Source organism: Phalangium opilio, unplaced genomic scaffold, assembly GCF_054372755.1.
Source record: "Phalangium opilio isolate 3A_F unplaced genomic scaffold, DU_Popi_V2 ptg000089l_1, whole genome shotgun sequence".
Lineage (NCBI taxonomy): Eukaryota > Metazoa > Arthropoda > Arachnida > Opiliones > Phalangiidae > Phalangium > Phalangium opilio.
Genome location: NW_028324194.1, coordinates 4389867 through 4403545, shown reverse-complemented (window position 1 = coordinate 4403545; position 13679 = coordinate 4389867). Strand labels below are relative to the sequence as shown.

Below are 13679 nucleotides of genomic sequence, written 5' to 3'. Positions count from 1 at the left end.
AAATGATAGACTTTTCTTTTAGATAAATTATCCATAAATAATATATCTAAAAATCCAAATGCGCTGCACATGTGTAAATATATTCACAACTTTTATATTCATATCCGCAACTTACGTATTCGTATAAATATATCCGCAACTTACATATTCGTATAAATGAATACACAACTTTCGTATAAATATAGGGAAATTTGCACAAAATATACGTCTAAATATGTTCCGAAATTACATATAAACGTGTAAAAATCTCCACAACTTACATATTCATGTATATATATTCACAACTTAAATATAAGTATAAATATATTCACAACCTATACCAAAAGTGGATGAGAGGAAAAGAATGAAAATGGCCAAAAGTCGCGAGTCATCAGAGTTTCGCCGTAGTTGACCGTTTTATTGGCGTAGCTATACTGGGCCTGTTCACTCCCTTAAAATAGGTCTTGTGTTATTTCGCGGTTACGCGGTTACCGTCGTCTGCTATTGTGTATGCTAGAACTTCCTCGATTTGTGTTTGTAGTCAGGACAGAGTAGCTGGTAATGTTTTAAAAGGTATTTGAAGGTATAATATGGATTTAAGTAAGGTTATCGAATCAATAGAAGAGCACATAAAACTAGATACGTTTAAAACAAATTTCGGTAATTTAGCTATAGCGGGAGCAGCTTGCGTCATGATGCGCGTGATTGAGTGGGCTATGGTTAAACCAATATAGCCGATAGGATAACCGTATCTGGGAGCACCCAGCCAAGTCGAGCACTGACATCCTTTTCTCGAAGCAATTCGAGGCACTTTTAAGCCCACTGTAACTTCGTGATGGGTATAGGTAAAAGTCTGAAATTTTGCTGGCCGCGAGGACAGTCAATCCTAGCTATAGTTTCCAAATTTCAAGTTCCTACCCTATATACTTTTCGAAATATCGCAGGTGAAATTTACCTTATTTTGTCACTCACTCACTCACTCACCGATCAAAAACATTCTAAGGTACTTCTAGGGGAGATAGAAACTTAAAATTCATGATTTAGTTTTCATTTATTTTATAAAGCACAGAAAAATTAAAACATTCCGAAATTTTTATAAAATTGTTCTTTAGTTCTTTATTTTAAAACTAGATGGCGCTGCCGTTTTTTCAACAGAAATAGTGTTTGTTCTTGATGAAAGGACGTAATGGTCCAAAGTTAACTGAAAGTTAAATATATATTAAAGCTAATAGGAGTAGTGGTTTAAAAGAAATTGTGTCGTAACTGATGCTACATTCTTATATTAGGATATCGCGTACAATCTTAATTACATATTTTCTGCGGGTCGAAAGGGGTAATTCAGCGTAAATATGGACAAACGTTAGCGATTATATTGGCAAACGAAGTACCACGAGAGGGTCTTGTTTTAATATAACTACCGAAGTATAACGAGAGGGTCTACAAAAAGAAGTGAGATCCTATGAAAAACATTAACATGTACAAAAATGGGCCAAGCCTCGCTTCGTGCCCTCTCCGCCGTAAAACGTTCTGAGATCCCATGTAGAGCCAAGTCTGCCTTTTGTTCTCATTCAATCGCCAATTGAACAATTATGTTATAAATTAAGTCCTTTTCCTAATTAATAACCAATATTCTTTGACTCTATCATTATTATACATCTTTGGTCGTATCAAAAATATCGTGACTTGGCAAGCGCATAAGTCACGTGTACATAAGGTTATGCATAACTCGTCTTATAAACTTGTAAATAGGGTTATGCATAACTCACCATTTAATTTGTACATAGAGTTGTACATATCCCCTCGACTATAAACGATTTAGTGAATATCCCATCGATTATTTTAAAATCGGCAACGATTTAGTGAATATCCCATCGATTATTTTAAAATCGGCAACGATTTAGTGAATATCCCCTCGACTTCCTTTTAATATTACTTAACTGCGATTGCCAAGTCACGATATTTTTGATACGAACAAAGATGTATAATAATGATAGAGTCAAAGAATATTGGTTATTAATTAGGAAAAGGACTTAATTTATAACATAATTGTTCAATTGGCGATTGAATGAGAACAAAAGGCAGACTTGGCTCTACATGGGATCTCAGAACGTTTTACGGCGGAGAGGGCACGAAGCGAGGCTTGGCCCATTTTTGTACATGTTAATGTTTTTCATAGGATATATTTTAGATGTAGAAGATGAGTTGTTAGGATTGCGAGCTAATGCTCCGCCAAACAGTGAATTAATGGCTGTGGGTCCTATCCAGAATACAATAGGAGATGGGGAGTTGGTAAAATACTTTTCGTAGGAGGAGGTGGACCAGGCTATTCATCGACTTCGTACTGGTAAGGCGGCTGGCAATGACGGAATTTACGCTGAGTGCTTGAAACACCTTGGTCCTAATGCACGGTCCTGTCTAAGAGGGGTTTTAAATGATATAAGGCGTACAGAGCGCACTCCCGAAAGCTGGCATGTGACGAGGGTATCATTAATTTACAAAGGAAAAGCCAAGGACGAAACAGACCTGAACTCATAGAGGCCGATTGCGGTTACCTCTGTCCTTTATAAGCTGTACACAATGTTGCTTAAGGAAAGGCTCGGGGCTTTCATGGAGGAAAATAACATCCTAAGTGAAGCTCAGGGTGGGTTCCGTAGAGATCGCAGGCTAGCCGACACACATTTTTACATTGACGCATCTCATTGAATTCTCTCGCAAAGAGAAAAGACCACTGGAAGTCACATTTCTAGACCTTAAAAAGGCGTATGACAGCGTAGATCGAGAGAAGCTCTGGGTTTGCTTACGTAATTTGAAACTCCCCGAGGTGGAGATAAATTCTATTATTACGTTGTATGGTCACTGCAGCTATACTTACAGTGTGGGAGAGACGGTAACTAAACCGATACTGAGCAAGGTGGGTCTCCGTCAAGGATGCCCTTTATCGCCGATATTATTTATAATCTTTCTGGACGGTCTGTCTATGGAACTAAATAAAGCTGGGCTAGGTGCGATCCTAAATGGTAAATATAATCACCCACCAATGAGAATAGATTGTCTGCTGTACGCGGATGATATTGTCTTGACGGCGAACTCCTCCAGTAACATGCAGAGGATGCTGGATATATGTTCTACATTCGCTACGCGCAGAGACCTGTCTTTCGGCATGGAAAAATCTAACAGTATGTCTCTGGGCTCCGGTCGCGTGCAGGGGTACACATTACAAGGACATCCAATGACACGGGTAGACTCCTACACCTATCTTGGAGTTACTCTAAGCGCTGATGACAATTATCTGGCAAAAATGGAAGAATTAGTGCTTAGTAAGAGCAGAAAGCTTCGTTGGGCAGTGGAGAACCTTGCAAAAAACTCTTACAATAAGTACACTGTGAGCAGGACGCTGTGGAAAGCAGTGGCTGTCCCCGCTCTTACACATGCCAATGAGGTCATCAGTTACTCGAAACGCACAGTTGAGCTTATGGATCGGGCCCAACGCGATGTTGGAAAGGCAGCGTTAAGCGCTGGCCCGTACGCGGCGGATTTGGCCATACGAGGAGAAATGGGTTGGTCTCTTATGGTTACGAGAGAACCAAGGAGCAAACTTAAATACTTGGGGCGCCTTAAATTTATCCCTGAGGAACGGCTGGTGGCGCGCATGTTTAGTTTTATGCATGCTAATGATTATGACTCAAATTGGTGTCGACGGATAACACAACTAGACCGTGCATACGCGATTGGAACTGAACGACATACATCGCAGTCATATAACGTCTGGGCCCAATATGTGGACAGAGAAGTTATGGCTGCTGAGCAGCAAAGATGGAGGCTAGCGGTAACGAAAAAACGCAGTCTTAGCATGTACGCGGTGATGGAGCCCGAACCGGCTCTCTACTTTCGGGTGAGAGACAAGCGGCTATATTAGGAACATCCCCGGAATATAAACTATGCGGTTATGCGATTGAATACCTCGAGCATATTTTATTGGAATGCCCTGTTGTGGAGCGTGAGTCGCGAGAGATCAGAAACTGGAGAGGCGACAAGTGGGGCACCCCGGTGTCAGAATTAATAGGATTAAACAAGGAGCTGGCTGACTGGGACCCTAATATGATGCGGTGGATCTTGGGGAATTGGGAACAGGAGAAGAAACTATGGAGGAAGGCCAACCTGCATTTAGATGCCCCCAACTAACTAACTACTTTTTTTTTTTACGCTGAGCTCCTTTGGGAGCCGCCCTGTTTCAAAAGGGTGTATATCTTTTATACGGCATCTCTAAACCTGTAAACCTGGAGCATAAATGTCTGAACTACTTTTAGTCGCTAGTTTGCAAGTCCATCAGTCACTAGTAGACTAATAGTTATTGGCGAAACTTTGATGTGCTCGTTTTTAACACAGGCTCTATGGCCATTGTCATAATTTCCCTCTCATCCACATTTGCTTATACGTATCCGCAACTTTTATATACGTATAAATATATCCATAACTTAGAAATAAGTATAATATAACCACAACTTACATGTATGAATAAATATATTCACAACTTACATATTCGTATAAATATAGGAAAATATACACAAATTGTATATAGGGTTGGTACCGGTATTTGGGAACGATTCTAAATGGGAACACTTTTTCTTTAAAATTTTGTAACTTATTTTTGGGCAGCTCAAATTCATTTTTAAAGGGCTCAATTTGTAGATTGAATATCGAGGATTACGATAAAAATGGTTAGAATATTGTAGGAATACGCGGATGAAAGATACGGACCAATATACGCACCAACTCGGACTGATCAACTTAAGTTGATGCCTATTTTAGGTGTTTCTTAATACAGTACCATCGGGGAATAAGCTTTAGCGAGAGTTACAATAATCCCACGATAACAAACCTTTAACCATTGGATAGATCACGTTTTTCGCTATAAAATTGATATTAAAATCTCTGGTTTCGGTTCGGAATTCGATTCAAAACTAGAGTTGGAAAAAACCAAGTAAAAATTGCAAATGTGAACACGACGTTTCAAGGTTAATTCGAATCCTTTTTCAGCTATTTTACTAAAAGTTTAAACGTAACAGTGGTGTAAACAAGCTACTTTCGGATAATATTAACTTTAAAATACATCATTGACCCAAAAAAATACTCAAATTTCGCGCCTTTAGTAAAGTTATCAATTTAGCCGTAAGAGGGCCGTAGCTACCACTACTGATTGGGCGCGAAAGCGGGATCGCGAGTCAGCTGTTATGCTAGGGGCTGAATAAAATGTGACTTCTCAACAAATTATGGAGCATTTTGACTCAGGTATTGTTTTTAACTATATTATCCTATTATCACTTATCAAATCTGCGTAAACTTTAATCCGGGTGCATGAATTTAGGCCCTACGTAATGGTAGCTTTTTAACTAGGGCCTTTTAAATTCCTCCCATTCGATTAGCATTAGTGTTCCCATTTGGGTCCCGCGTTCACTATTTAGGGTCAGGGTGTTTACATTTACCAGCGACTGTTCACATTTGGGTTCCTCTAAGGGGTTTTGGAAATAGGATATTGTGCAAAATTTAAAAGAGTTAAAAAGCTGAAATCATAGCGAATTGTGTCTAAAGAATCAAATTTCATGTCCTGAAAGTTTCAGGTGTCTAACGTTAGCGCCACCGAAGTTATTCAAAGATTTGTAAAAAGTGTTCCCAATTACCAGTACCAACCCTACGTCAAAATATATGTACAAACAACATATAAGTTTAAATTGATTTTTATTTCGAGCTTGTAATTTGAACCTTAATTTTGGTATGGATTTGCAACTCATTTGATTTTTTTTTTTGTATTCCTTAACGTATTATATAAAAAAAACTTGGTTTGCCCAAGCCTTAAAAACAAAACGATAAGAGTTTTTCCAGTTGTCTGAAGACCGGATATTATTATTTTTTTCTATTGAATTTTAAAGACAATCCGTATTTTACTACTCTTTAGAATTTAATTCAATCACCTGATTTTACTGCTAATGGATTAGTTACCTATAAATTAATTGAAGTAAAAAATTACTTATCTCAGATTTTTCAACAATTCCATTTTCCTGAAACATTTTATCATGCATTTATTATTTGAGGGATATCGTGTAAATTTAATCAAATTGAAACTTTCATTTATAATTTCCGAAAATTTTCCTTATACCCCAATTATACCTCTAAAGGCCTTCTCAAACGAAACAAATTTCGACTCAATTAGATGGGTCAAAACGTTGAGTCAGGTCTAAAGCTGACCGAACACGTATCAACCATTTTGGCCAATGTCAATAACATCGGTAGTTGACGTTGATATCAAGCGCGAACACGCTGTCCTCAATCTCATCAATATTGAAGCTGCTTGTTGAGATGACCATACGATAATATTCATCTTTATATGTCATGCATACTAGTTTAATCATTTGTGGTACCTGTATACGGCTGACCCTTGGCATCTAGCCCTAGCAATGAAACTAAGTTTCTTAAAGTAGTCTGTTTTAAAACTCTATTAAAATGACCTTCAGACTTTCGATCCCAAAGTGACCTGTAATCTAAATATTAATGCATATGCAATGAAAAAAGTATAGCTTATAATATTTTATAGAGCACAAGATCTAACGCGAGGCAAACAAAAACATGAGAACAGTCCTTTTTATGTTACTATCTAATAGCCAGGGCTTGCTTGCATCCAACACGCGCTATATTTCCTATCTACACAATATTTATGAACATAGGTGCTTACCTCTATAAAATTCTACAATTATCTTCTCGTGCTCCTTCTTCCACTCATTTCCGGTTTTATCTTCTTTATTTTTCCCCATGTTTTAGGCAAATATCGAACAAAACTACGCAAAAAGAGTTCGCCATATTGCTGCCTCAGCATCTAGGCAAGTGATTAGACATTTCTTAATTGGCTAGTTGTCTCATCAATCGAAGTTCATGTCGACTATCAATATTGATCCTTTAATTAGTTGATATCAACTAATATCAGCGAAAAAACCGTCAATTTTGGCAAAAATTGATACGTGTTCGGTCAGCTTAAAGGTTCGTAAAGAGACATTGGCGGTGGGTAAAAATAATTTGAAACACGCCAAGAAACAAAGAATCTACATGGAGTGGAACTGGACAGGTAATTTTTGTTTTCGTGTGATTGCCTTATTTTTCTTTAATTATAATTCTAGTTAAATCGATTTAAATTCAATTTAATTTTTTAACTATTTTTTTGAAGAAACGTTATTTCTAAAATCATTTTAAACATCGCTATTGTTGACGTTGCTAAGACCATTAAACACAGATCGACTGGAATGAAGATAGGGCGCGTGGTTCTTTTAGGGCAGCGCTTTTCTAGCGCCACGCCGCCACCAATATTGAAACTTCTTCGACTCAAAGCATAACTTAAGACTTATGAGTCGAATTAAGTTTCGGAACTCCCCCGCTAGGGTCGACGACAGGCGATTTCATTAGAAGAACGGGGACTGTTTTAGCTTATAATTTTTTTAGCCCATGTGTTTAATGGTCTTAGGTGTACGTCTATTTCACGATTTTTGAAAATTTAAGGAATATTAATTACCCAACGTATTAATTTGGTCAATATATCTTTATTATTTAACTGAAAGACTTAAATATAATTAACAGCATATCTATATCTATATAAATCAAAGTCCTGACTGACTGACTGACTGACTGACTGACTGACAGACTGACAGATAATCAACGCCCATCCCAAACCGCTTGGCCTAGATGGCTGAAAATTTCCAGGAACGTTACTCTTAAGTAGTAGGCGCGTACTAAGAAAGATTTTTTCATTCCGCCGCCATCTTTTAAAATGGCGGCCGGAAATGTAAAAAACATTCTTTATGCAATAACTTCCTCGCGTTTTAACCGATTTCACAAATATTTAGTACAGGGCATTCCTTTATCCTATAGACAGGCTTTATATCTTTGTGGGTTAAAGTTTTTGCCATCTTTTAAAATGGCGGCCGGAAATGTAAAAAACCTTCTTTATGCAATAACTTCCTCGCATTTTAACCGATTTCACAAATATTTAGTACACGGCTTTCCTTTATCCTATAGACAGGCTTTATATATTTGTGGGTTAAATTTTTTGCCATCTTTAAAAATGGCGGCCGGAAATGTAAAAAAAACCTTCTTTATGCAATAACGTCCTCGAGTTTCAACCAATTTCACAAATATTTAGTAAACGGCTTTCCTTTATCCTATAGACGGGCGTTATGTCCTTTTGGTTTAAATTTTTGCCATCTTTTAAAATGGCGGCCGGAAATTTTAAAAACCATCTCTATGGAAGAACGTCCAGGCGTTTCAGCCGATTTCGCGAATATTTATTACACTGCTGGTTCTCTAAAACCTACAGACGGGCTTTATGCTTCTTTGGGTAGGTACTAAGAAATATTTTTCAAATCCACTTTCATCTTGAAAAATAGTGGTCACAAGTGTGCCTAGCCTTGCCTCTACACAATAACAGTAGCGTTGCTTGGGTTTGAAAATGGAGGGGGGGGGGGCTTAATCTGGGTAAACTACTCGATAGTTCTTATAAGAAATTATTAACAAAATTTTGCGTAATTGGAATATCTGAAGACCTTTATAACTATCCGAAAATTTGTGTCAACGTGAAATTATTCCTATTTTAAAGATAAAAATTCTTCAAAAATTGTACTGTTTGATATTGAAATTCATCCCTACAAAGATGAAACTTAACGACGCCACTCCCAATAAGTTCCATAATCAACCTGCGTTTGAGACTTTTTTACGAATTATTAAAAAAAGCTTTCTTACACAAAGTTCAATATTGTGACGCTTTGAAAAAAATTAAAACCTAGGTCTAAAAAACTAATACGTAAGTCTAAAAAACTAATACCCTCACAATTTTACGGCTTTTACCGCGTTCGGTTCTATTCTTTTGACAGTTGCAAATAAATTTATTCAATAGAGTTCGAGTTGCTACTTATTCTTTTATTTTGAATACTTCAGTTAGTTAATTAACCTTTCGCCAAACAAAGTTTTCCGAATACCACGTGAAGTAAGGTGTATTTGAGCAAAGAAATGGAGTTTCTTAACGTTAATAGCGAGATGGTACCTCACACCATTGTTCCCATCGTTGGTGACGGTGCCTGCCTATTTCGGTCTCTCTCATATCTTATGTATGGCACACAGTCAAGGTCTACGGAGGTGCGTGAGCGCGTTGTGAGGCACGTGGTCAATAACTGGGAGGAGTTTTCTATCATGTCCCACGACAACGACGGCAACAACTACAGTACCTTCTCCGAGTACTTCGAGGACATGTCACGAGCCTCAACTTATGCTGGTTTATGTGAGCTGAAGGCTGCTGGACAATTATTTAATTTCGTCTTTGAGGTGTTTCGCAATGGTGACCTCTATGAAAGCTTCGGATTTGAGGGTCATCCCGTGAGGAGGTTACGCTTTACGGAGAACCTTTCTAGCGGCCATTTTGATGCCTATTTGCCTTCTGAACCAGAAAAAACGACCAATTCACCATCGCTTTCTCAGGCTGAATACGCTTCAAATCTGTCAAAGCCATCATCACCATCGCTTTCTCAGGCTGAATACGCTTCAAATCTGTCAAAGCCATCATCACCATCGCTTTCTCAGGCTGAATACGCGTCAAATCTGTCAAAGCCATCATCACCATCTACTCTCAAAAAGGCCCCTGCAAAACGTCGTGCGAGATACAACGACGATAAACGAAGAAAACAACTTAAAAATGCCGCCAATAAATACGCGCTGAAAAACCCCGACGCACACCGCGCTGCAGTTGCCAAAAGCCAAAAAAGAAACCCCGAGGCGCATCGTGCTGCAGTAGCTAAGTATCAGAAAAGCAACCCCGACACACACCTTTCAGCCTTGGCCAAATGCCAGAAAACAAAACCGAACGCCCACCGTGAAGCGGTATCTATGTACCAAAAGAGAAATCCAGACGCCCACCGTGAAGCAGTATCTATGTACCAAAAGAGAAATCCAGACGCACACCGTGCGGCAGTATCTAAATACCAAAAAAGAAATCCAGACGCCCACCGTGCGGCAGTATCTAAATACCAAAAACGAAATCCAGACGCCCACCATGCGGCAGTGGCTCAGTCGCAAAGAAGAAACCCCGACACCCACCGTGCTGCAGTGGCCAAGTATCAAAAAGAAAACCCCCAGGTTCACTCTGCATCTGTGGCCAAATATCAGGAATGTCACCCCGAAGTACACAGAACGGCAGAGTCTCGGTATGACGAAAAAAACCCTGGAAATCGAGTAGAAAGGCGGGTACGTCCGTGGAAGGTCAAGACTCTCTCAGGCATGGCATATGATCCTGATCTAATTTATGAGGCTGATAGCATGGTAGCTCTGGGAACCATGTCCAAAAAGTGTCACTACTGCAATGCCCTGATGTGGAAGGAAGAAGCCCCGGGAATGTGTTGCAGTGCTGGTAAGGTGCAGCTGCAACCCTTTGAAAATCTACCTGAGCCGCTCCATAGCTTGCTTATGAATATCCACCCGGATCACGCTCACTTCATGGCCCGTCTTCGGAAGTACAACGGCTGCTTCCAAATGACATCCTTTGGCGCCCGTACCGTTGTAAAAGACGGCTTCATGCCTACTTTCAAAGTTCAGGGACAAGTGTACCACTTGGCTGGAGGTCTGATACCAGCAAATCAACAAGAAGCAAAATTTCTCCAAATATATTTTGTGGGCGAGGACGAAAGGGAAGTGAACTTAAGGTGTAGCAACTATCCTGATGTTAAACCTGGACTGGTTAAGCAACTGCAGAAAATGCTTCATGATGTAAACGGATACATAAAGGACCTGAAAATCGCAATGGACAAGGTGCCCGAAACCTGCCAGAATTTTCAAGTCATTATAAATGCAGAAAGAAAACCAGTTGAGGCACATAAAGGGCGTTTCAACGCGCCTACAGCTAATGAGGTGGCTCTGGTCATGGTTGGTCAGCAATTTAACCAAAGAGACATCGTACTGCAGAGTCATGACAATACACTGCAGCGTATCAGCGAGATCCACCGGTCATACGACGCGCTACAGTACCCGCTCCTGTTCTGCCGTGGCGAGGATGGGTACTCGATTTCCATTTTTCAGCACGACCCCGTTACCAAGTTGCCCTTGAAGAAGACAGTCTCCGCAGCGAGCTTCTATTCTTACCGGATTATGATCAGGGAAGGGCAGGCCAATCACTTGATTTTATTTCGATCACTCTTTAGTCAATTTGTGGTTGACATGTATGCCAAAATTGAAACAGAGAGGTTAAACTACATAAGGAATAACCAGGCGCAGCTGAGGGCAGACAGTTATATTCATCTCAGGGATGCCGTGGGACGGCAGGATTCTGATCCTGGTCAGCTGGGTCAGATGGTGGTGCTCCCTTCATCCTTCACTGGGGGACCACGATACATGCATGAACGAACTCAAGACGCCATGACATACGTTCGCCACTACGGCCGTCCTGATCTCTTTATCACTTTCACGTGTAATCCCAAGTGGAAAGATATCACCGATGCACTGTTGCCTGGGCAAAAGCCTCACGACCGCCACGACATCATAGCGAGGGTGTTCCATCTTAAGGTGAAAAAAATGATGTCTCTCTTAGACAAGGGCAGTCTATTTGGGACGGTAACGTGCTTTATGTACTCTGTGGAGTGGCAAAAGCGGGGTCTGCCACACATCCACATCTTACTGTGGTTAGAGCAGCGCATCTCTCCTGACATGATTGACAAAGTCATCTGTGCCGAAATACCTCATCCTCAACAAGACCCTATCCTTCATGACATCATCAAGGCCAACATGATTCACGGTCCCTGTGGAGCCTTCAATTTGAATTCGCCCTGTATGAAAGGAAATAACTGCAGCAAGAGGTACCCCCGACAACTTCTGAAGGACACCCAGACATTTGACGATGGATACCCGCAATACAGGAGGAGATCTGCTGATGATGGTGGCTTCTCGATAAATGTTAATGGAATCGAGCTAGACAACCGCTGGGTGGTGCCCTATAACCCTGTATTGTCACGTACGTTCAATGCTCACATCAATGTCGAGTTTTGCAACTCTGTCAAGAGCATCAAATATATTTGTAAGTACATAAACAAGGGCAGTGATCAGGCTGCATTTGCAATAGAAAATGCAAGGGATGAGGTGAAATTATATGAGAGCGGTAGGTACATCAGCAGCTCTGAGGCTGTTTGGAGGATTTTGGGGTTCCCCATACATGAAAGGTATCCAACTGTGTTACATCTGGCTCTTCACCTTGAGAATGGTCAGCGAGTGTACTTCACCGACAACAACCTAGCCGATAGAATCAGAAATCCTCCTCAGACAACACTTTTGGCATTCTTCGGCCTGTGCAAAATTGACGCTTTTGCAAAAACACTCCTATACTCAGAGGTTGCTTCTTACTTTGTCTACAAAAACAACAAGTTCTCAAGAAGGAAGCGAGGGAAGAATGTCGTCGGCTGGCCAGGAGTGAAGAAGGATCGCGCACTGGGAAGGGTGTACACTGTTCACCCGAACAACACCGAATGCTATCACCTCCGACTACTGCTACATGAGGTGCGTGGCCCGACGTCTTTCTCGGACCTCAAGACCGTGAACGGTATCATCCATTCCACATTCCAAAGTGCATGTAACGCACTTGGCTTATTGGATGATGGAAAACACTGGGACACTACTTTGGAGGAAGCTGCCTTGTGTCAGTCTCCCTTGAAACTGCGAGAACTCTTCACTGTGATGTTGGTGTTCTGTCAACTCCCCGATTCTCAAAGTCTTTGGAACAAGTACAAAGATTATCTCTCAGAAGATATTATTCGGCAAGTGGAGAGGAATTTGCAAGGCAACGCGCAGCACGTAATGGGCGAAGTATACAACCGATGCTTGGTGCAGATTGAAGACGCAGTATTGGCTTTGGGAGGAAAAGATTTAGCACAGTATGGCTTGGCTCGACCGACAAGATCTGGAGAAGTCTTTGGGAACAGGGATTATCTGAGGGAGACGAGCTATGACGTGAACGCTTTGAAACAAGAAGTGCAGAAGAACGAGCCTTTATTGACCCATGAGCAGCGGGCTCTATATTTGAAAATAATAGCAAGCGTTGAGACAGGCGATGGGCAGGTCTTTTTCCTCGATGCTCCTGGTGGTACCGGTAAGACATTCGTCATTACCTTGCTCTTAGCTAAGATTCGAAGTGATCGTGGCATTGCTTTGGCTGTCGCTTCCTCTGGCATCGCCGCTACGCTTTTAGAAGGCGGTAAAACGGCTCACGCTGCGTTTAAGCTGCCACTCAATCTCATTTATGCTGAAACTCCCATGTGCAATATCACAAAGCAAAGCACCACCGCCCAAGTATTGCGAGACTGCAAGCTCATAGTATGGGACGAAAGTACTATGGCGCACAAAGGAGGTTTTGAGGCTCTTAGCAGAACCCTCAAAGACATCAGGGCCAACGACGGTTTGATGGGAGGTGTCACTGTGTTGTTGGCAGGAGACTTTCGCCAAACTCTGCCGGTAGTTCCAAGAGGAACTCGAGCTGACGAGGTTAAGGCGTGCCTCAAAGCGTCGTATCTTTGGCCTCTGATTTGTAAAGTGTCTCTCAGGAAGAATATGAGGGTCCATTTGAGGGGTGATCCCTCTGCTGGGCTATTCTCTGAACTTTTACTCGAAATAGGAGACGGAAACTATCCCGAGTC

The 13679-nt window shown here is 40.9% G+C and overlaps 1 protein-coding gene across 1 annotated transcript; it reads left to right on the top strand.

The window, feature by feature from the left end:
* The first annotated feature begins 9024 nt into the window (after window positions 1-9024).
* On the top strand, window positions 9025-13616 carry LOC149647097 (uncharacterized). The gene is made up of 2 exons (XM_089849593.1): window positions 9025-13527; window positions 13587-13616. The coding sequence occupies exons 1-2, from the start codon at window positions 9025-9027 to the stop codon at window positions 13614-13616; spliced, it is 4533 nt and encodes a 1510-aa protein (XP_089705719.1).
* The last annotated feature ends 63 nt before the right edge of the window (window positions 13617-13679 follow it).

Coding starts and splice junctions, on each gene's coding strand:
- LOC149647097 (XM_089849593.1), top strand. CDS start 9,025: ATGGAGTTTCTTAACGTTAATAGCGAGATGGTACCTCACACCATTGTT. Junction 13,528..13,586: donor GAGGAACTCGAGCTGACGAG/GTTAAGGCGTGC, acceptor AGTGTCTCTCAG/GAAGAATATGAGGGTCCATT.